The sequence below is a fragment of the Perca flavescens genome, chromosome 16, assembly GCF_004354835.1.
Source record: "Perca flavescens isolate YP-PL-M2 chromosome 16, PFLA_1.0, whole genome shotgun sequence".
In the NCBI taxonomy this organism is placed as follows: Eukaryota; Metazoa; Chordata; class Actinopteri; order Perciformes; family Percidae; genus Perca; species Perca flavescens.
In genome coordinates, this window is record NC_041346.1 from 9,105,343 (window position 1) to 9,129,601 (window position 24,259).

The following is a 24,259-nucleotide window of genomic DNA, read 5'->3' on the forward strand; positions in this document are numbered from 1 at the left end:
ATAGGCCAGAATGAGAACATGATCAGAAACAAACTCTCGGTTCCAGTTAAGAAACCAAATTCTGTTTTTTGCACTCTGTGTGGTTGTGTCAAAGTGTCCTTTATCTCACAAAGACTTTGTACATACTGTTTTTTTGTAAGAAAATAAAATGAAAAAGAGATGTGTGAAATTAAAACATGTGAAAGTGGAGAAGTTAGTACGTCAGACTGATGTTATAGTGATTCTGTTCTAGTTTCTCGGTAAATCACTAGCTTTATTTGATGGTTTTGGAGACGCCTCAGCATAAAGTGCTATGCAGTGCCAGAGACCAGACACGAGGTGGTAGTCTTTTTTTTTTTCAACAAACAGCAGTGGTTTCTCAGCTCCAGATAATGGGAAACGGCCTGTCGTTGCACCTAACCAAGCCGCGCTTCAAATTCACTCGGGTTCGTTCATGTAAAAGCTCTCCAGCGTTAACGCGGGGAGGAAGTTTTGCACGAAAGCCTGAGTGACGGTTTGGTGAAAAACCTGGCCCTTTGATGCAACCCCTTGGAGAATGAGAAAGCACTCCTGCGGCAGGAGGAAGGAGGAGAGAGGGCGTCCCCAAAAGCAACATGGCTCCCAGATGAGCGTCTCAAACACCAGCCTTACTTAACCGTTTCATCAGATTGCAGATCAATCTGTGATTTCACACATTCACCTGCTTAACTCTTGCTATACATAGTAGTCAAGCTCAACAGATTTTCTTTAAGAAACTGCTAGAAAAACAAAACATGCATTTGGCAGATTAGTAGAAAATTAAAGGGGAAAAGATACAATTTAACTACAGAATCTGGTATATACAGTAGCCTTCAAAATAACAGTTATCAATGTCATTTAGATGCATATAGCCCCTATTCATATACAAGCACACACATGCTTCCATCGTCTTCACTGGTAGACAAGATTAGTCCTATCCTCGTCATTAGTGCCAATATTAGTGCGTCTCAATCAAAGAAACATCTTCTAAAAACCTTTTAAAGTGTAGATAAAAGAACAGGTCCCCATTAAAAAAATACTTGATATCCATTGAAGCTGACTGTACAGTACGTCTCGTATTGCAGTACATGAAAAACGTAATATTACTATGGTATCTAAGCCCTAATTGGACGTGGTATGTTGAGTACAGTACTAAAACTGGTTTATCCATTAACTTAACTAAACTAAAGCTGGCTCGCTAGACGTATACAGCTGGTCAGTTGAAAGTAGTTAACATCGAACATTAAGTAAATTTCTGTGAGTAAAGGACAGAAACAAGGTTAAATAAGTTTGCTAATAATATACAGAAGGAAAAAATTGTATATGTGAGTCAGATGGGTTCTTCTGTGCATGCTCAGGGACCCTACAAACACCTAACGCCAGGTAATCCTGGCTTTAAAAATAAAATAAATAAAAGGTGCAAGTCCAGTGTTTTCAGACACAGTTTCCTCAAAAGCTCCGTCTGAGGGCGGTGAAATGAACGCTTCGGCTTCGGCGGTGGAGGGAACGAGGGGACGGGTTCTCCCTCCCTCTCCCTCTCCCCTCCACTTCCTCCTCCTCGCCTCTCCTCTTTTCCTCGTCTCGTTTCCTCTCTCCTCGGGGAGTGAACGGTGTCTCCCTCTTTACACCACAGTACTGACAGACGGGTCAGACAAATTGAGCTGGCCCGTGATGTCAGTGGGTGGGTACTGCTGCAGAGATGAAGAGAAATTGGGGGGAGGAGGGAAGGAGACAGTCATTTCTTGACTTAAGGAGCATTTGCAACTTAATTATACTTATCTTAACATTCATTCTTTTATTTTAAGAACGCCCGTGCTTCATTTCTAAAGAAATTTAGAAGCACAAGGGTTCTCTATAACCCCTCTCGGGCAAACCTTATAGTTTTGTAGCTTTGGTGGAATGGCCTTAGTTTGGATTTGGATTTTTGTAAAGCAGTTTGGTTGTGCCTGAGGTGGGCTAGTTGGGAGCAGACGTAAAGCCCCGAGTCTTGACAACAGCACATTTGAATCAGGTATCTTTTTTGCCTTACGACGTGGGTGATAATTCCCTGCCGTGGGTGAAACGGACAGCTCATTTATCTCCCCACGGTCATTTGTATGCATGCAGACAGGCGGATCCTCTAATTTTAGCAGCTCTTGGAGGAGAGGAGGAATTTTAGGCTGATTTCAAAGTGCTGTTGTGTTGGACTCTTACGTCCAGTCCCCGCTTCACTGTGCTTCTTTTAAAGCAGAGTGCGTTGAATTATAGGCGTCTACAGTGCTGCGAGGGGAAACAAGGTCCCGATTCCATGCAGGTGCTTAGTTTCTATGGCAACGGCGATTTTGCCTTTGAGTATTTTTGAATGAGTGTGGTCTGACAGCAGTAAGCCATATTTTTGCAATGCTGAGGCTTGCTTTTTTTTTCCTGCTACTGAGCAAACAATCTAGAAACCTGATGGAACAATAACTCGTTGTAAATGTAGTTGATGGCGTCATAATAAGAGCTTGGTACAGGAGCCTGCTGTTCTTTTGTGGAACAGCTTTGTGTTTTGGAACACGGAGATTGGGCGGAGCAAAAAACTACGTTATGTCCTTCATAATCCTGACTCATGGCACTAGGTTGGAAAAACCTGTTTCAGAAAATCCAATGTGCAACATCTTTTGTTCGTACATTACAAATGACTATTGTGCATTGCAGAACCAAAACACTGAAGAGTCTTGCGTCAGTGAATGTAGTACTTTTTTTCTTTTTTCAATTAAGCAAGATCTTAGGATTTATCATTTTAAGCTGATAGACCCAATACATTCAAGCTTATGAGCTTCAGAAGCTGTTATGATGCAACGAACATGCTGACAGATGGGGCAACATCCAGACTGAACGGGTTAATGTCAAATTATCCAGATAAACAGGATTCAGAGTGGATGTCCCTCATCTCCTTGACCCGCAGGTTGCATCATCATATGGTTTACAGCCCCTATTTGGGTTCCCTCATGTCTTGTACCTTGAGGGCCTGCTAACAACGCACCCTACTGGGGTCAAGTGGACCAGCAAAAAGAGAGACACCTCACTGACATCACAACCACAGTTAACGGTTATAGAGCTACTTATTCAGTACAGGTATGGTGATTCTTCTTAACGTGTAAGCACAAAGATTATTTCTGCTACTGTTACTACAGCTATGACAGTTAGAGTCGTCGGCATGCTTGCAGAGGGAGAGAGGAGCAGTGTGGCATGTGGGTGAGGGACACTGACACTCAAGTCCATTGATATCCATTAATATAAAAGAAGAACATTTATATAAAATCAAAATAATGGTCAAAGACTTGGGATGGGAAATCATTCGATTGGAGCATCTTTTTTTTTTTTTTTATTATTATTCCCCCCATCCCCACCCCCCGCCCAGCTAGGGCTCTCAAACCAGCATCCGAACCCTCACACAGACATATTAACAGTGGCTAGGCCACTCTCCTCTTCAAAACGAGACCGATTCTATTGAGAAACCTCCAGGGGAGAGTAAAAGGTGGTTGGTTGTGTTTCAATGATATATAAGTAATCATCATAATAATAATAATAATAATACTAATAATAATACTAATAAAAAAGAGACAGTTAACACAAGAGAAAGACAGCAGATCAAATAAAAACACACAATAAAGTTTTTTGTTTTTTTTTACTTGGTGAGCCGTTAGCTTAGCTGCCGTAGGCTACATCTCCCCTGGGAAAACACATTCGAAACACAACGTTGGTACAGAAGGCCTTCCGTGAAGGTTGTCTGTGCTATCTCCAGAGATTATTGCGGTTTTTTTTTTTTTTTTTCCTTTCTTTGTAGAGTCTCATGCCAGATTTAGTAGGAGACCAGCTATGTGCGGCGGAGCAGCTGGGCACAAATGACTGCGGGTCACTGGTTTGTCAGAGTACAATCTCCCAACCGCAACGAGCAGGACTTTGCATCTGAACTGTGAAGGAATTGAGAAAACCTGACACTCTCATTGTGCTGCAAGGAGATGGTGATTTAAAAAAATAAAAAAATAGCCTGTATTTGTAACACAGTGAGAGTCTAAGGCTTCGCAGAGTTTGTAGTTGGTAAAAACAATAATTAAAACATAAAAGAAGTCTGTTGTCGCCACCTGAAAATATACCCTGAAAGAGGCATGCACAGTTCAGACCACAAGGACACTGGAAAATAAACAAGAATTATGACAAAGAAAATATGACAAAGCAAAAAGTAAGTTGATTAATAGAAATCCATGAGTGTACTCCTGAAATAGACATGTTGATAAATCAGATAACACGTTAGTTTTCTTCCCAGGAGGACCGGAACCATCACGACTACCTTGGAAATGGATTTTGGAAGGGGGGGAGGGAAAAAAATGACAAAACACCAGCGCATGCTTTTCAAACCAAAAGCAAACCAACAGCGGCTGAAACCCAAACGGAGGAGTGCACGCGTGGCATTGGTGCAAAGAAAGGATGGATATACAAAAAGGATCAAGCAGTCAAAATGACAGGACACACATAACACAAATATATCTTGTACGCTTAAGTACAGTACAGACACCACAACGCCACCAAAACGGGACACAATCGCCAGAATCCACGTCCAAACCAAAGGCGGGGAGGAAGAGCAGCCCGAGACAAAAACACCACTGGCAGACTGCTTGGTAACATGGCACTAATCCCATCAAAAACCCTTAACATCCTGGACACTTGGGACGTCCCCCCCCCCCCTCCCCTCGCCAAATTCAGAGCCCAGCTCCTGGCCTGGCCTGATCTGAGTTCCTGCACTGATGCCCTCCAGCCTGTAGAGGGATCTACAGATGGCTAAATGGTGAATGGCTGATTGATGGTGAACGGACAGACACGTGGCAGAGGCCGCGGAGCCGTGTGGAAATGGGTGAGTGGAACATGGCAGTCTCTCGGACGCCGGATATGGAGATGTCGGCAGAGAGGACAGAGGAGGCAAAAGGAGAGGAGTGAAAGTAGAGACAGAAAGTGAGGAGGAGGAGGAGGAGAGGAAAGAGAGGGAAGACGTTGCTTCTGCATCTCCTTACCGTGTCTTTGGAGGACCTACGTCTCTTGATGCTGGAGGCCAGGGTGGTACTGATGGACCTAAAAGAGGCTTTCTTTTGGGGGTCGGGCTCTGCTCTACCACTTTTCCTATCCTAAAATGAATATATGTAGAAACATTATTCATGTCCTCTGGCTGGGGTGATAACCATGGTTTCAGTCTCACCCATTTCTCTCTTCCCACCACCACCCCAGTGAATTACCTTATTTTATATTGTTTAAATAGAGTGAGGGTCCTTGTGAGAATGACTACAGCATTTAGAAATTTAAAATGCGCAAAGAGGGAGAAAGAAAGGGATAAAGCCTGTTAGATGTGAGAGTGGAAGTAGTTTTTCAGTCTGATATGAGGGCATTGGTCTACATTTTTATGCGACATTGTCACACTGGGACTGCACAAGATGGCACAGTAGTCACCTAGAAATGTGCTGACACATTCACTCGGCCCCTAGGAATGCATTGGAATGAGTGATGACTAGTAAAGATGTCAGTGGGTGTGATACCCTACGTTACACTTCTAGATATTCTGCCTGTTTGCTCGCTATTGCCTGAAAACACAGTTGCAACTTCCCAGTTTCAACACACAAGCAATTTAAAAATCGAAAATGGATCAACTTAACAAATGTGACTTTACAAAATATCTACTCTGTTACTCGGTTCTGAACGAGGTCAGAGCTCCGGAAAACATTTAGAAATGCATGTCCTGTCAAAACAGAAATAGAAACGTAAAAGAAAGAAGCAGTTTTAACCATATCCTTACAAGATGGCGAGCCAATTTGGTGCCCTCCCACCCCTCATACCATCAGAGTACCCCACAGCTACTCTGAGCACAATAACTGGGTGTTTGTGTGCAAAAGAAAAAACTCATATTAAGGTATTCTTACATCCTGAGTCTCTAGAGAGGAAGAGGGCTGCATAGGGGGAGAAAAGGAAAATAAAATAAATTTCCATCCACTTGATCGTTATTACTTTAAAGAAGATCCTTAAGCAAAAGCCAAGGGAACCAAAAGAGGGCGGATATTTAAAAAAAGACTAGCAAAGCAAACATCCACATCCAAAGCCAGGCAGGTATAAAAAGTCGAGAAGCTTAAAGTATCTTAGGCCACTAAAATGCATATCAAAGAGGGAAAACGACAGCGACAAAAGTCAATCATTTAAGCCCATTTAAAGTCATTATACCTTAAAGTGGTATAATGGAAATTCACCCCACACATAAGGGAATGGAATGGAGAATGAGGAAAAAGTGCATAAAAAAGGATTGTAAAGGAATGGTCACCTACTGTAGCTGCAAAACATATTCTTACTCTAGGTGCAAAAAAGAAACTTTTTGCTATTCTATGTGCTTGATTTCATAATGATCTGAGCAGATGAAGGCTAAAGGATGCTATTTACTAAAAAAAATAAAAGCGCTCTAAGATGGATGTTAGTAAAGTATAAGTGGATGAAGAGTGAGTGGTTGCAGGGAGGGAGGCCCTTTAGCCGGGCGGGGCAGTGTGGTGTGAATTTCAACATGCCAGAACGTTTTATGGATGGAGAGAAGGATCAAAAGGGGGAAAACATAGAATAAGTCAACACAAAACAAATAGCATGACAAATCAATCCTGGCCAGCACTGGTCCCCGCAGTACATCCTTTTTCATCAGGTTACATGACTAGACACTTTTTGGGCACATTTGTTTCACCCATCACCCTGCCAACCAGCATGTTTCCTCTTAACCCCCTAATGGCATGATATCAGGTGGCGAGCAGGCGTTAGCTGGCGTGGAGGATAGATGAGAGCTGGAAGAGGAGTGATTGGTGCCCGACATCACTCGCTTTTAGGTGATAATAAGTAAAATGCTTTTCCTGTTGGAAGATGACATCTCATGTTAGTAAATGGAGGAAGTCAGCCTATGTAAAAAAAAAAAAAAATGCCTCTAAGTGTAAGCGTCTTGGTTCAGGAAAAATCAATGCCTAAGCGGCGTCTTTACTTTCCCCCATTTAAAACACGTGTGAGGCTGCAGCAGGAGTGCAGTCTGGCCGCGCGGAGCCCTGATGAGGCGCTGCACGTGCACAGTCTCGGCCATGCACGGCATGCTGGACCATCGGATGAAGCGTGGCATGGGACTCGCACAGTGTACAACAGCCGCCTGTTTCTTGTTGGAAACAGGAGCGAGCCGCTGCAGTGCATCATCAGTACACACCCTCATCACCATCACAATCATCATCATCGTCATCATCCCGCAACAGGGTTTCTGACACTTGGTCTTCATCCCAAACGGACACCAGTTTCAGTGCACTTCTGAGTAACATCTGTTTTAAAGAGGAGAGCTGAAAGCCAGACGTGCAGCCTCTCAGTGATGTAGTGGTCAACCAAACATTCAGCACCAGGGATCACACTAAGGGAAATCAGTAACATAATGTTGAACATATAGCGACATATTATACGGTAGTTGGTAGACTTGGTAAACATTAAAATATAAAATACATGAAGCCTATAAAGTTCGTACCAGTCTGCCCGATGTTATTGGCCAATATTAGCTCATTACAGGTTTACAAAAATGTACAGGGTGCTTTTAGTTAGGGTTGGGTACCGTTTGGAGTTTTTTTTTATTCAATGCTAAAACGATACCTTTAAAACAGTGCTGCTGCCCAAACGGTGTCTGAACTTATGCTCAAAAAAGAAAAAAAAAAAGCACAAAACGTTTAAGAACGACTTGTTTATTGCTAAGGCCACACAGTATAACCACATTTAAATATTGTATTTAAAATGTAATAAAAATAAATGATTTCATCAGTCAATTGCGGTTAAAAAACAAAAAGAAGAACCACTAGATGGCAGGAGTGTACTCTACAACAACAGCATAATTGTATTGAGGTGCACTTGAATGCACCATGAGCCTACAAGGTGCAAATGAATGCACCATTAACGTGGCACCGCCACGTAATGCGGTGTTAAGAGGTGGTCATTTTACAATTTTCTGTGTGATCAGGTATCTGTCGCAAAAGGAATAAAATCTTATATCTTATATGTACTTTGTATAATGTAAATTATAAATTTAGATCATAAAGATTAAAATTTACCTAAAAAAGGCTAACCAATGCGCTAAATGAGATTAAGTAGATCTACCCCCACTACATCTCTGCGGCTACAGCCCCTTAAGGACTATCTTAGGCATGCAATTACTACAATGCATGCACCTTTATTTCTTTGTAAAGCATTGTGGGAACAACGGTTGGTGGCATGGTAGTTAATCAACTTATATTTTGAGGGCTTTTGAGCATTAACAGCATGTAGAGGATGAGGGATGTTGCACATGAGCAGATTGAGGTTAGTCAGAAGTGCACCTTCTCTAAGGTTACGTCTCTGTGTTGAAAGGTATGTGGGTGCACAGTACTGCACAGTGCTTTGCATAAAACACCAACCTGAGGCAGTATAAGCACATAATTACATACAAACACACGCACAAGCAGTCAAAATGATGCCAACAATGGGACTCATTGGTTGGTTTCAGTGCTTGCTGCACTAAGGAAGGAGGAGGCCACATAAACTGTGATCTTAGATTTTCCATCGTGATGAGCTTGTGTCCTACATAACCAATGTTGTCATATTTAATTTGAGAAAATAAGATCAGTGAGTAATCTAATCAGTGCACCCAAACAGTATGAATAATATCCGGAAGAACATTCAATCAGAACAGAACAAAACAGATTGTATTAGCTCGACTAGACTTGGTGGGCTCTCTCTGTGCTCCTTGAATTACGGCGGTTATATTTAGGCCAGTGAAGATTGTTGTGCGTCTGTCATTTTAGCTCTAGGGCCCACAGTGACGGTCGACGAGCAAGATGAGCGTGCATGAGCCGTCTTTGTCCAGCGGTGCAGAGAAATCAACGTGATCATCGCTGACATGGATCTGAAACGCGCTGGTCTACGGGCAGTTTAGTGTGTCCCTCTCCTTTCTCAGTGATGCCCCCCCCCGGCCTCCCGCCAGCATGCATTCGCTTGCCTTTTGCGCCTCGGGAACGCACATCATATGAGGACACTTACGACAATTACATACACTAGTCAGGTCGAGTGCAGACACTCTCAGAAGGACATTGATTTGCTGATTTTATACTGTACCTTCTTCCAGCCCTGCTGTCTCTATTCAGCAGGGCCAAAAACACTGAGCTGTGGTTCAAGGTTTACAGAGACAGGCCGCACCACAGACTCATAGTGGGACTGGCCAATAAATGTGGGACCTCCAAGCTATCCAATCAGGGGAGTGAAACCATCAGGAGTACAGGAAGGGACGCTGTGTGGGTGGAGGAGGAGGAGGAGGAGGAGGAGGAGGAGGGATGCTCCAGTGCTCCAACGCTTCACAGCCACGTTTGATTGCATTCGAAAACGGGGCGGGGGGCAAATCATGTTCTTCATCGGCTGAGCGGAGGACCTTAATGCTTGATTGTAGCTTAAAGGGTTGGTTCACTCAAATTGCAAAACAGAAAATAAATTCTCATTTACTCCTTATAGAATCTTGCAATGCCGACGTCTTTAGATCATCATCGATAAAAAAAATGTATTCACCTCCATTTTATTGGTTATTAAACCAAAACTATCTGCATGGCTAGATACCACTTGGGCAAGTAGAACATTTTTTTTTATTATTTTTTTTTTATGTGGGTGAGCTGACCCTTTAAATTGACACCTGCTTCTGCTTGCACTGTGTTGCATGAAGCCTCGGGCATGCAAGATTAGCTTGACTCATATTTGGTGTCTGCATTATGGACACTGCAGTGGATAAGGAGACAAACTGTAGACTGTAGCATTTACAGTTATGCGGACAATACTGCGGTGTGATTGTGCCAGGGCATTGATTTTAATCGGTATGCTCTATTTGCATTCTTAGCTTCTGGCTGCTGTTAGTATGGCCTCCAGAGTGAAGGAAATCAATGATGACGCGATCAAAGTGCATCAACCGGACTGTAATCACTGTATTTATTGTTTTTGTGTTGTTTCTGGCAGGACATGTGCTTTTTTTCGTTGGCTTTCCATGTCCACAACATCTAAACTTATGAAGTGTATAAGCGCCACAGCAGCAGCTTAGAAAATACTATGTCATGCCATGGACATGGGAGGGACATTTTCATTTGGGTGTCCTTCATGTTAGAGATTCACAAGGCTAGTTATCTTATGGTTATTCTAACAGCGAAAGGTAGCATGGGGGTGGAAATGGTTCTGCTAGTTAGAGTTACATACTAATGAGGGGGTCCCGGCCACCGCTTGACTTCCAGAGGCCTCCTTACTGTCCTGCAGGCACACACAAGAGACACGGGCGCCGTTGGCCTCTGGGAACTGTTAGGATCTACACGGTGGCCACTGAGGATGCCGTACAGAGCATGAAGGCATCAGAGATCACGGTTTCTCATACGGTGATCTGGCAGTCTGACCACCACTGATGTGCAAACTTAGAAGCTCTCAAAGAGGCTGAGAGACAGAAATCAACCCCCATGATGAGGGGGCTCTGTGGGCTCTTTTGCACCCCAGTCTCAGCCTTTTCCACCCTGGGTGTGAGCGAGCAGAGGGGATTAATCCTACCTGCAGGTTCTTCCTCCAAACATTGACGGCCGCAAAGGCCAGCTGCATCTGCTTCCTGCGGGCGTCTTTATGGCGCTTATATGCGATTTCAATGAAGATTAGGAAGATCCCTGCCGCTATTCCTCCTGCCACCAACATGAAGACTCCTGTTGCGAAGGGACAGACAGACAGAAACAGAGCAGAGGGAGAGATCTGTGAGTTGCTGGTCTACAACCTGGCCGCGCCCACTGCGCATGAATGCATCGTCTGCCCGTCATGCTCAGTGGTCGCCCCTTCTTTTTCAACCAGCTCCGACGAAGCTGACGAAGGCAGCTGCAACCTCACACAATATAAATGGAAGACCACAACCGCACAAAGTCACAGCACAAGATACTGTACGCCACACTTCCACAGAGCACCCACGGCGACACTAAAACAACGATTTTGTAAAGGTATTGGACAAAAAAGGGCTACAGTACCTTACCACTGCAGTTTTTGTCCAATCACTTTTAACGCTTTCTATACGCCTTAAGGACCATACCTGCCATGTTTTCAAAGGTGAGTGTGGCTGGGGCATTGCTCCTTGAGTCACACTCCTGGTATCTCACCCAGGTTTTATCTAGGTCTTCCATGAAGCCGTTCTCATGAGAACTGCAGGGGGTTGGGGTTGGTGGGGAGAGAGGTGACAAAGTTAATACACGGTCGCAAAGGGCGGACGTTTCGAGCCGCTTACTGTACTCCCAGATAGCAACATAAATTAGACAGACAGAGACAGCAGGACAGGTGTACAGACAGACAGACAGACACTAACTAGACAGACAGGAGAGGGGAGATACAGAGAGATAAGATGTGACATAAGGCGATGTATTTGGATGGCTTTAAAAACGGTCAGTAAGTGACCATGAAATCATATTGATAAGAAACTAAAAAGAAGTCATACGAGTAATGCAGCTTCGGCTGGGACAGACCTGAGAATGGCCAGGGACACATTCTGTTTCCAGGGGCTGTCCTTGCGCATGCCTATGCCAAAGCCCGAACGGAAAAACAGCTCTCCCGTGGTCACAAGGTCGCACTTCTGCGAGGCTTCAAACTCCAGCACCGCAGAGTCCCAGATGAAAGCATGCAGCTTGCTGTGGGGGAGGGGGAGGGAGGAGGAGGAGGGAGGAGGGGAAGGAGGGGGTTACGGTGCAACAGTACAATGATTTACATACACATTTACGGCTCCCACCCCTCTCTCTCTCTCTCGCACACCAGATCGTGTGTGTCATTCAGCGTTTACCAGCAATCCCTACCGCTGCTTATGGCCCCAAATGAAAGCCAATGCCAGATGGGTGAGGGCGCGTCCCCCCATTGGATTCCCCCCATCTCAAAGATGTTCGTCTGGGTACAACCTGAAAAAGGGTGCTCCTCCACTCAATGTTAGCTTAACCTCACACTGGTGCCAGTGCTGTTGACACGTCCACACTCGCTCCTGTCCCTGGCGTCTGTCTCGGCTGGGCGATGGGCCTGGACCAGAGGGAACGCAGCAGTAAGCCCTGCCGCTTCCGCCTGGTCCAGAGGTCCATGTCTTCCCACCCCCCACCCCTCCACCCCTGAGCTGACTGGACTGGCCCTGGTCTGTGTGTGTCTGATAGGTCGATCAGCCGGCCGACACGTACTCTGGTCGGCCCGGCCTGGCCGAGACTCACTTGTCACGCACGGCCTGGATAGCCTCGGCGGCACTCTCATAGTTGTGCTTCTCCATGTGGCGGTACATGGTGCTAAGCTCCACCTGCCGCCGGAAGTAGATATCCACGGAGCTCTGCTTCACCGTGGCGTAGATGAACTTGTCTGATGGGTTTCTCAGCTGTATAAAGAGACAGAGACAAGACACACACAGTCCAACAATGACTACTAAGTTATGTAGAACTTTTTATATATATATACACTACCGGTCAAAAGTTTGGGGTCACTTAGAAATTTCCATTCCACTCCATTCCAGACACAATACCTGCTGAGATCAGTTGTATTGTTTTTTTTAACCAGGGCAGCAGTTTTCAGATGACATTATTTGCTTACATAATTGCAAAAGGGTTCTCGACTGTTGTAGAAAGAAGTGGCTGAAGAAACACTTGAAATTCATGCTTTTTGGTCTAAACGTCATACCCAAATTAAAAGTGGTACAGCTCCCATATACTTTGACACTCAGGGGTGTGCCTGATATCATTGGAAAGGTGATTGATGTGGGTTTGTTTGTGTATTTGAGAAGTGTTGTATTTTGTAGTTTTTTGGCTTTTTTATTTGCACTTTTCAAATAGAAATAAAAAAAACGCACAGACATATTTGTAGAAAAGAATTCATATAAAATCCATTTTTGAGTCTTTTGGTGTCTGGATTGTTTCTGTAGTAAGCTGAGACATGTGGCTAATGCTGTGTTGTCTGTCACCTGTCAGATGTGTTTACAGCAGTGTATTCTAATCACTTTACAGATGTATGACTTGGACGGAAATAAAACACCTCCATTCTAGCCTCTGTAACTCTGTGTCAGTAAGGCCTAGAATCGCCCTGACACTTGTAACAAAAACTTGAGAATGTTTCCTTTCCAATGATATCAGGCACACCCCTGAGTGTCAAAGTATATGGGAGCTGTACCACTTTTAATTTGGGTATGACGTTTAGACCAAAAAACATGGATTTCAAGCATTTCTTCAGCCACTTCTGTCTACAACAGTTGAGAACCCTTTAGCAATTATGTAAGCACATAATGTAATCTGAAAACTGCTGTTCTGATTAAAAAAACAATGCAACTGATCTCAGCAGGTATTCTGTCTGGAATGGAGTGGAATGGAAATTTCTAAGTGACCCCAAACTTTTGACCGGTAGTGTATATATATATATATATATATATATATATATATATATATATATATATATATATTTTATATGTATTAACATTTTTTTATGTACTGTAGATAAAAATGTTAGTGTGTATTATGCTCAAGTATCGCCCTGTACACACTCTTGGGTCATTGATGCCGGTGATGCGCTCCTCAGGCCGGTCCAACACCAGGAAGGCAGCCAGGTTGGCAGTATAAGAAGCCACAATGATCATGGCAAATCCGGCCCACACCATACCCAGGATTCTCGCTGAGAAGCTGCGCGGGGCACCTGTGTGGGGAGTTTTCAACTCAGTAATTGGATTAGTCACGTAGAGTAGTTAGCTGGACACTTCTCTTCCTGTTAGGTAAGAATTTGACCAATCAAAACACTGCTACTTCTGTTATTACTACTGCTGATAGCAATGATCATTATCCCATATATATATATATATATATATATATATATATATATATATATATATATATATACACACACAGTTTTATAATAAATTATAATAACCCCCCTAAAAGAATTGCATAACGTTTACAAAGAAATACAAATATAGCTTACTAAAAATACCAGACATGAAAAGTAAAACTGGAAGACAAATGGCACAAGCAAAGGCAACAGGTATAAACTGTTAAAAAGACGAGCCGCATCACCGTCTTTCTTTACAAAATGTGATTTGAAAGAAACTAATTTGTCATCCTCTACGAAAAACATGACACCCGGAGCCACATACGCCTTGATTTTGGTCTTCATACAACTGCAAAAATGTGTAAACACCAAAGTACTCGGGAGCATTACCGTGTTCTGGGAGAAAGGCAACATTTACTGCTGAACAAGTGATGAGTTGGAGATTTCCCTTATTGGTTTTCATTCTTTATCTCACCTTCACCGATTCCAGAATTCAGCAACACTCCCCAGGAGAACCACATAGCAGATGATAAGGTGAGGGCATCTTCTTCTTCTTCTTCACTGTTTACTTTAAATCTTCCAAACGGGCTAGAGGGAAGAAATTGGGAGGGTTGCAGGAGATGAAACTGAGAAATTGCAGAGAACCCTTAGAAGGGGGGAAAACCCTTTGCGACCCCAGGCAGGGAAGGGAGCTGAACATGAGCGAGCAAAGTAAGAGGGAGACAAAGTCGGAAAGAAAACAGACACACAGGGACAGAGCGGTGGGATGTTTTGGAGACAATCTTCCCCTCCGTCTGCCTTCGTGTCCACACCGAGGGAAGATCTGCAGTGCTCAGGAGTGCATGTTTACACACACACACACACACACACACACACACACATGTAGACACACATTCGCTGATTCAGTCGTGAGTACGCACAAACACACACATGGGCACACTCATACACACACACACACACACACACACACAGGTCCCCCTTGTACCTGAACCGGTCTAGTAGGTAAAGCATCACCGCCACCACATGCACCGAAAGACCCACCAGCAGCCACAGCGTGCTTTGGAACGGCTGCATGAACGAGTCCAATGTACTGCGAGGGATTTCCTGTAAACACACACACACACCGCAACAGGTTTTTGATTGACAATCAACAACTTTGACAACCTTACGTTTGCACATAATACACTAACATAGGATGTCTGTTTCCAAGTTTACCTCCTCAACTTTATACCCATGTATAATTTACATATTTGCTTGCATGTTTTTCCTACTGTTGCGGGCCCGCTTGTGTGTCTGTTCATGTCTGTGCATGTTGGAAATCATAAAGCAGAAATGAATTGAAATTGTGTAGTCAATCACAGTGAACTTTGAGGTAATATTAATTTATCAAAAAACGATGGTCGTGGCAAGTGCCGACTGATTTGAAAAGTCAGCACTGCATCAACTCATAATAATAATAATAATAATAATAATAATAATAATAATAATAGCCTAAAATGAATGAAGTTTCACAAGCGTGCTTAGAAATTTAAATAACAAGACTGCTCTAACGTTAGTAGTACCATCCTTTTTATATAGTAGGGGAGGGGTTATGTTAAGGATGGCTCTAGTGCATCATCGAACCATGATTTCAGACCACCCAAATATCCTGGACACAGGAAACCAACAGTCTAACTCCACAATTCAGTACTACACAATTTATATTTTTTTTCACATTTACAATTATTTTCTACCACATATACTGTGTTCAGAAAAAAAAAAAAAAAATCACAGATTTTGTTTTACCTGGACATTAAGCGCGTTTGAATTTCTGCCTGATACATCTGCCATATACTGCCCAACATAAGTTTATCAGCTTTTTGTACTGAAAGTTAAAGGCAGACACTTACCTTTTTAACGAGGATGGTGAGACCTTGATATTTAAAGGGTTTGGAGAATTCGATGTACTGCGCTCGTTCGTTGTTTATAGTCAGCGGGGCTACAATCATGTCTGCCAGGCCCCCCAGGAGCTCTCCCATCATGCCATTCCACTCTTTCTTGTTACTGTTGTTTACCTGAAGTCCCAAAAGAAAAGTGTTAACATGAGAATCAGCTATCAACCTACTGTCGTCTAGATGAAAGAATTTTTCCAGGCTTTGAGGATTTGAGTTTAGCCTAGTGGGGATATAAGTTCTATGGGAAACTGACGCTGTCTTACAGAAGAGAGCTTGCTCATTTTGAGGAATTGATGAAATCATGCACTGAAGTACAACACAAGTGTAGAATATCGTGCTCATGCCTATAGGACAGGTCTTTTCTGGGTTAGAAATGAATGTTTCCACAGAATAAAATGAGCTGAAACTTGCTATTAAGCTCTGTAAAGCCAAGATTCAGGTGATAGACCTAAAGCGACCCCTTTCAAATTATATACAGCCATTTGAATTATATCCTCTTCAGTCTTTTTTGCAAATCAATGTGAGTATACAGGACTACTGTGTGTTATTGTTAACACATCAAAATTATGATTCTCATACAAAAAGTTGGAAAAGTATTGATCAAGGAATTGAAATGAACGGTTATCGTTAAGAAGAATTCAGTGGGAATCTGACAGTTACTCATGCATGTCAAAGCCATCAAATAATAAAAACACGACATGGCCCTAAATGTGACAGAAGCTATTAATGAAAACATTAAGATTTCTCTATTCTCCAATATGATTGCTAGTAGTGATAATAACATTCTGTGTTTGAAATATATAGATGGTTAATGTTAAACTGATGCGGCAGGTGGTTTGTTACACAGAACAATCTGAATAGCCATAATTGGAAACTGTTTGGAAAAGGGCTGGCACTTTCAAAAAATGCCTGGCAGGTGACTGGATGAACCAACTGTCTATCACGTCCACCATTGTTGTTTTGGCCGCCACACACCTAAACCACGCTCGTAGCTGCCAATAGCTCCTCACCGGGCGCCGATTGGTGCGGTAAGCTGGTAGTTCAGACACAAATGCATTAGGTTGGAGCCTGACAAGATGGTGATATTTCGTGATATGTGATCATTATTATTGTCACGTCATCTCGCAATATTTCGAGGGTGGATCATGTAAAAGGCTTGTCCTGTAGTACTGTGCACCTGCAGATAGACCTAGTTGAACCAATGACCAAAACCAGAATGGTTTCTGTCATGCTGCTAACCAATCAATTCAAAGCACCGCTCGAGATAGCCCAAACATGGCGGCTACAGACGGACAGAATTTATCATTTATCACTAGTGTATCCATATTTTGACGCTATTCATCAACTGTTAGCTTAAAAACTAACTATTTACAGACAACCTTTATAACTGCCAACAGATCCAGCATTAACCCTTATTGTTAGCCAATATTAGTAAACTAGTGTAAGCTTCAAAACGTAAGCTACACGTTAGCTATAAGCTAACATTAGCTGCTAGCTAAAGGTTACTCCGTTGTAAGGTATTTAAGCAAACTGTTGAGGAGATAATATCATCTGTGAATAAACAACAGATCTGTACAATAGTTGGAGCTATATATATAAAAAAATACTGTTATTAAATCCATCTTATTAAAGCTATCGTATTTTCAATTTGCACTGGTGCCTGCTTGGCAACCTTTTAATTATAACTATATTGTTAATTAAACCAAATCTTTAATTTAGGCTACGGTCTCTTCAGGTAACACAACCAGAAGTAGTTTTGAGGTATTATGTTTATTTTTTTTTACCATACTTTTACAAAGGAAATGTTCTCCTTTTTTTCCTTTTTTGTTATTGTGTCTTTTTCACATTACAACCAATTGACACTTCCACATTGTCTACAACACTAATGGGGATTGCCGTCTCGCTTTGCCAGACCTTCCTCAGCAGCGCTGTGGAGGAGGGTCTGGCTAGTCCACACAGCATTCCGGGATGGGAGAAAAACGTGCTCTGGTTTATTGGCATTTCTTTAAACCAATCACAATCGTCATGGGCAGCGCTAAGCGCTGGGAAGAGCCACGGTGTCACTGAAAAATAGAGCTTGTTTAGGTGGAACATGTGTACGTTCAAAAGTTGTTTTAGTCGTGCAACAGAAAACTCAGATTGGACGAATGGTTTAGCTAGGTGTCTGGATTTAACCTGCAGAGATCTGAGGAGCAGTTAACCATAGTCCTCAGAAATCCAGAGTTTAAAATTCCAACACAAAGAAAGCGGAAGGTAACGGACATCCGGCCAAAAAACGTGAAATCCTGCAGAATTTCAGGCAGCAACGGAGCAATCCGGTAGTGGAACGTCGTGGGTATAGACTACTGCTCGCTCTAATCTATCCTAGTGTAGACATTTAAAACTGACTCCAGATCAATGACGATGGGCAAGTTCATCTGCTGGACATTTGATATCTGTGGGTCTCTGCTTTAGGACTGCTTATTGCTTCAGCTCGGAGTGGTTAGTGAGATCACTACTGTTAGTGAAGTGAAATAAAAAGATTAGAAACTATTCAGTTTACGTAAAGTATTGGGTGCCATCTGTGCCTCATGCAAAAATATGACAAATATGGTTGTGAATGTAAAACTAACCCGCTCCTGAGTTCCAAATTTTCCATCAGCCACCAGATGCACCTCGTAGGTGAAGTTCATGGTCATGGCCAACTTGATGAGGAGATCGATACAGAATCCATAACAACATTGGGGCACAATTGGGCGTCCTGTAACAAAACCAGCAACATTTGCAAGTTACAATCACTCTTGAGGAAGCTCGTTAGTTTTTAATCCAAAGGCGGCGCATGTAGACGGAACAAAATGCATGACATTGCACTGCAGACGACCACACACTATCACACTGTTTGCCAGAAACACAGCATACAGACCAAGCATGTCCCAGCATCCCAACAATCACTCATTCTGAATGGCACACTCAGCTACATGCATACATATATAGATACCTACTGCATATATATGTATGCATCTCCAGTGGGTGTTTGGCGGGTGCAGTAAAAGCACAGTGATAATATAAACGTCCCTGATAGGTTACCTGGGATGGTCTCATTGGGCCCAGTGCAGATAACCTTTTTAATTAAGACTCCATTTAATGTGATTTCCTCCTTGCATGTTCCATCCGGTTGAGTGGGTTTCACATATACAAATGGCTCCTGGTGTATCGTCACTATCTACAACAGACGGGACAGAAAGCTGTTTAACATGTAGTCAGAGCTGGATCCGTTTGGATCCCGAGGGACTTCAGCGAGTGAGAGAGACAGAGAGAGAGAGAGAGAGAGAGAGAGAGAAATACTTGGAAAAACCCAGCAGATACACAAATGTACAAACTCCCAGATACACATGGACACACAAAGACAGACGAATGTAAAAATAACTGACGAAGATACAGATGAGAGGTTCTTTGCAGGCCTATGACAAATTTGAAGAGATAAAATTAATAGCAAATATATCATAGACTATCTTCACTCCCCCATGAGAAACAAGAATCACCTGATTGTCCAACACGAGTACATCAGCTCAGCTCCGTACTCTATGTAGACAAAAACGTCACACTGCAGCAGCAAAGTGAAGGCACCCTACCTTTAATCGAGTGGACATCTGGAAGCCCTGTGGTTTCTCAGTCTCTCCTCCGGGCCAGATGATCTTCCGCTGATTGTTCATCACCACCTGCAGGGATGCCGCACACATTCACAGTATCATAGGTGAGTGCTGACAGAAGGCGTGCTGCTGATGAGGCTCCAGCGCTGTGGGTGGGCATCACTAATGAGTCAGCTTTATATAAGCACAGCTCAGCGGTTCTTTTATTAACTTCATCAACCTCTGACTTATGTGTCATACCTGAGGGTAATACAAACTTTTTATTATGAGACCTATCGCCAGCAAACTGAAGTGCTGATCCTCACAGTCCTTACTTTTTGCTGCGTTTGCATGGCTGGCTCGTTTAAATATCCACCATTAACTACAAATGAATTTATTTTGACAGAATACTCTCAACACTAGGTCAACTAAGTAGCTTTTCCCAGAGCTTTCAACCATGTCTCACATTCTCCATTAGCAGATGGAGTTTACTCAGTTATGGAGTGACTTCTTCACAAATGAAGACTTTTTCTGAGGTCAAGAATGAACATAGAAGCTCAAATCACATAGATTTTATATTATGCACACCTGTTTTTAAACATTTTGAAATTGATTTTTTACCATTACCCAAATTCAGTGGAAGTTGCAACACTTTGACACCAATACAGTGAACATTATGTCCTCTTTCCTTTTTTTGTCAAGTTATGTTAAAATGATAGGGTTATGCAGTTCTGATGAAGGATCATGTTCATGTCCTTCCATTCAAGTTGAATTCATGTTTTTGTTGTAAAGCCAAACCCAGAAGACTATCCATAATGGGAATGTGGTTGTTTTGTGGAAACCAGTGGGAAGGTAGGAAATCTGTTGGAAATAAATAGGTTGTGCTTTGTAAAATGCTCAGCAAAGATGTAAAAAAAATGTTTTCTCTTTATTCCAATTTATACCTAGGGCTCACGAAGAACATTGTTAGGTTTCATTTTCACATACATGCAGCTCCTGCTTGCCATCTAGAGTTAAATCCAGTTAAAACATGCATGGTTCGTGGCCGGGTTCACTCAGTTGGTAGAGTGGGCGCACATATGTAGAGGTTTACTCCTTGATGCAGCATTTGCTGCAGGTCATTCCCCCTCTCTCTCCACTTTCATGTCTTCATCTGTCCTTTGAAAATAAAGGCCTAAAAATGCCCCAAAAAAACAAACATGCATGGTTCATGGCAAAGTGAGATTCAACTAAAAGTTAAATGCAAATCCTAGCAGATCAACAGGAAATTTCTAAAGTTACAGAAAGTAACTGAACACCCGGTCTAATAACATTGACGATGCTGACCTGTAGTTTAACTTCTCACCAGACGTGTGGGCTGTGCTGTGGTCAGAGGTGTAACAGACGTTTATCGGTGTTTTAAGTCCCCAACGTTTCTAGGATTACCTGCATTTTCCACCAACTGCGGATCGGCTCCGCTGCGTGTCGGCTCCGTGCTCCGCCGTCCGTCAATACCCACCAGGTGTGGATTGGTTGCGGCCATGACTGACAGCTGAAGTCACGAATTCACGTATGATTGCGCGATATAACAGGATGTAGTTTCTATAAACAGAACCACCAACTTGACTTCAGGCCTGTCTACGCCCATTATGAAGTTTTCAAGGTGTAGTGCAGGGAAATATGATCCGCCATGAGCACGGTGCATTTTATTTTGAAAATGAACCGGATGTTTTATTTTGTTTCTGTGCTCGACTTCTTGTCCCACACAATCCGCCCTGCGCTGAATTGTTGCAGAGCTCTCCGGCATCCGTCAAAAATAGTCTGCTCCGGAGGGCTGCGGATCGCCGGAGCTGGGACGCAGTCGGAACGCAGCCTTTAGGTGCCGTAAAGTCAACGGTCGCAGCGCTGCCTTGAAGTCGATTGGACAATGGTTAGGGTTAGGGTTAAGGTTAGGTGCCTTAAATTCAATGGTTGCAGCACTGCCTGGAAGGAGACGTTGGGGGCTTAAAACACCATCGAGCGAAACAGACCGACAGAGGGCAGTACATTTGTTTTATGTACTGTATGTTCCAGTTCATTATAGCAATAAAAAAACAGTGAATATTCGCAATACCCTTCAAATTCACTAGGACAGACTGCAGCATCGTGTTGGCTTTGGCTAACCTGCAGTGTTTTTGAATTGCCCTACATTAACTGCAATGTACTATAGATAGAAAACTGGAGCTGCATGTCCAGTACAAATAAAAAAATAGACTACGTACATGAGTAGATATGACTTACATTTGGGCATTAAGTATAAACTAGGGCATGGACTTGAATTTTTTTTTCTTAAATTATAAATGATAGACTAATTTGCCTCACAGTTGTGTCAAATAGGCCAAAGTTGCCAACCCTGTCTCCTAAAAAAGTATGTTCCTATACAACCGAACTGCATTCTCAATCTTAATGGATGGAAACATATTCTCTTCTGGATTACGTTTGTTTCAACCAGCAAAGATTCTTTATAACTAAAGGTCACACATTACACGCTGCGCCAATGGTATGAAACGGTGCACACTTCCTGCCTCCTAAATGGGCTTGGCCTCGTTTGAAAGTTTAGTGAACATCGTGTGGATGGTGCTATATTTAGTATTACTTAAATTAGTTTCGTTAGGGCATTTGCGAATGTTAGTTGAAGTTAGCTCATCTCTGTTGCCAGATCTCGTTCCAGAGGGTTTGTTCCTGAGACAGAAACAGGTCACGTACAAAGTTCCTTCTTTCCTGATTTATCCGTCTGAAAAATGCCATTTTAGAGTCAGAAAGTTCATGGTATGTATGTGGCTTGTGAAAAATGGGTCCAATATTTACTTTGGTGACTATGGGGCGAAAGAATCTGTCATAATCTGTGTTTATGTTCTATTCTCCCATTGGAATAAATACACTCAGGACTTGCAGCTAGTCTCCTAGAGGGGCGTGGTGACACACATACAGGAAATTATTCTGATTTGGGGTGGTCACGTTTCTTAACTGTCTCTTGACTTTTGGTTTCACACGGGACATAAATAGCGATCTAATGGGTCAAAGTCCAGTGTTTGTTTGACCCATCCATCCACCCCAACCTGCCTACGTGGACTGTAAGTACAAACTTATTTGTGATACGTCAAAAAGAAACGTAATTGGAACGTAATTTTTAGGAGACAGGGCTGAAGTTGTCCCTGTCTGTCAGTTTACCTGTGTTCCATTGTATATGCCGACTTGAATGAGTCGACCCTTCTGGTAGTTGAGTATACTGTAATGGGCGTACTTCCTGTCTCCGTCGTCATTGAACTCCACGCGTCCCGTGAGACCCTCTGGGTATTTGGATGACATCAGCACCCTATGGCAAGCAAATGAACATGATTATTTGTGTGTGAGCAGTGAGCACACATGTTCAGGATAGTGTCAAGGACTGCATTTTATTGTGGCAGCACAAGGCTCTTAGTTCAGTGCATGTGTTAAAATGACTGCAGTTATTCTTTGTTATGCTGTTGAGAAACAGAAACCACCCTAAGTGGGTCAGGAGAACCTCAGTCAGTTGAAGTGATAAATAGAGTTTGTAGAACTTTCTGGAAAATCTGATGACCTGGAATTGTGTACGGCAGCGCTCCAGTCAAAACTGACACAAATGGGAAGGAACTTTGGGGACTGAGGCGAATAATAATTCTCTATGGGTTCAACACTACAAGTGATGCCTTTCACATTGATCAGTTGTTAATCCAAATATATTGATAGTGCCGCTTTAATGGTAATTGAAAACGTGCACAATTCAAACTCAACAGAAACTGAGCAAAAATGTGTTACATTGAAATCAGCTGTTCTTGGACTGGATTCGATGCAGCTGGCTAAATTAAGTCAGTATTGTTAAGTTTAAGTTATAGATTTTTTTAGCCCCTTTCCCAAAAATATTTCCCTGTTCTCATAGCTTAAAAATACCAACCTAAATGTCAAAGAAATGTATTGGTCTTGAAGTTGTTAAAAATACGCCCTGGAAAAAAAAAAAAAAAAAAAAAAAGAATCTGAAAGATTGTTAGGATCCAGCTATTTTATTAAGTCGGTTGCCATAACAATTGAATCGTTACACCCCCTCAACAAACCATGACCAACAAACCATTTTAAAAGGTGATCACACCTTTAAGTGTAGAAATAGAACGGAAGCAACGCCGTTACATCTGTATTCAAGCTTACCGTTTAAAGAGTGGCCCTGTTTTCCAGATGTTGGTGTTGCCCACACATCCTCTCGGAGGTTCTGTGATATTCTCCTTCTCAAAGAGCTCCTGGATGGACTGCGCCACCACAGCCACCGCATCATTGATATGGGCTGACTCATTCTTCCCGTTGATAAGCTGGAGGCTGATCAGACCTGAGATCAGGCCAACAACAAAACATAATCACTGGCCAGAGCAAACTACAGCCTCTCTGGATCCTTTTGCAATGCACAAAGTGTAAAAAAAAAAACTTATAGGGCATCCAGTTTAGACATCCTGAAGAAAGGTCCTACATCAGCTGCATGATACACCTTCGTTGCCTGTAAATCTCAGGGAAGATAACTCCGATCATATCCACATCTTGTCATTTATGACACGAGGCAGCAGAATAAATGGATCATTTTGCTGATGTTGCCACTGATGACCTTTTCACAGCATGTGTAAATAGTCCCTTGAAGTTGGATCTTTTTTTTTTTTTTTTTTCCTGCCCTACCAGCTAAGGGGATGGGAATCAGCACAGGCAAAGCATAATTTGTGTTAGGAATAAACATAAATACCATCAGACCTAAATTTAAACCAAGCAACAATCCAACTTCAGCTAAGTTTATCTGATTGCAACCAGGTCCGTCGGCCTTGCAGACTCCTGGAAGAAGCTGCGATGGTG

At 42.7% G+C, this 24,259-nt stretch overlaps 1 protein-coding gene across 3 annotated transcripts in view; it reads right to left on the minus strand.

Moving 5' to 3' along the window:
* Window positions 1-327: 327 nt before the first annotated feature.
* The window catches only part of grin1a (glutamate receptor, ionotropic, N-methyl D-aspartate 1a), a 38,622-nt gene continuing 14,690 nt past the window's right edge, over window positions 328-24,259 (minus strand). Inside the window, exons 6-20 of one of the 3 annotated variants that reach the window (XM_028602110.1) lie at window positions 23,576-23,750; window positions 22,583-22,727; window positions 19,397-19,483; window positions 18,852-18,987; window positions 18,398-18,525; window positions 15,741-15,905; window positions 14,837-14,955; window positions 14,327-14,439; window positions 13,574-13,722; window positions 12,264-12,421; window positions 11,544-11,705; window positions 11,117-11,226; window positions 10,597-10,742; window positions 5,028-5,138; window positions 328-1,688 (exon numbers count right to left, since the gene is read on the minus strand). In XM_028602110.1, coding sequence (XP_028457911.1) covers window positions 1,620-1,688; window positions 5,028-5,138; window positions 10,597-10,742; window positions 11,117-11,226; window positions 11,544-11,705; window positions 12,264-12,421; window positions 13,574-13,722; window positions 14,327-14,439; window positions 14,837-14,955; window positions 15,741-15,905; window positions 18,398-18,525; window positions 18,852-18,987; window positions 19,397-19,483; window positions 22,583-22,727; window positions 23,576-23,750 — 1,973 coding nt within the window. In that variant the 3' untranslated portion in view covers window positions 328-1,619. Of the gene's footprint in view, window positions 1,689-5,027; window positions 5,139-10,596; window positions 10,743-11,116; window positions 11,227-11,543; window positions 11,706-12,263; window positions 12,422-13,573; window positions 13,723-14,326; window positions 14,440-14,836; window positions 14,956-15,740; window positions 15,906-18,397; window positions 18,526-18,839; window positions 18,988-19,396; window positions 19,484-22,582; window positions 22,728-23,575; window positions 23,751-24,259 lie in introns of all 3 variants that reach the window. The other 2 variants (XM_028602112.1, XM_028602111.1) reach the window with 2 other exon arrangements.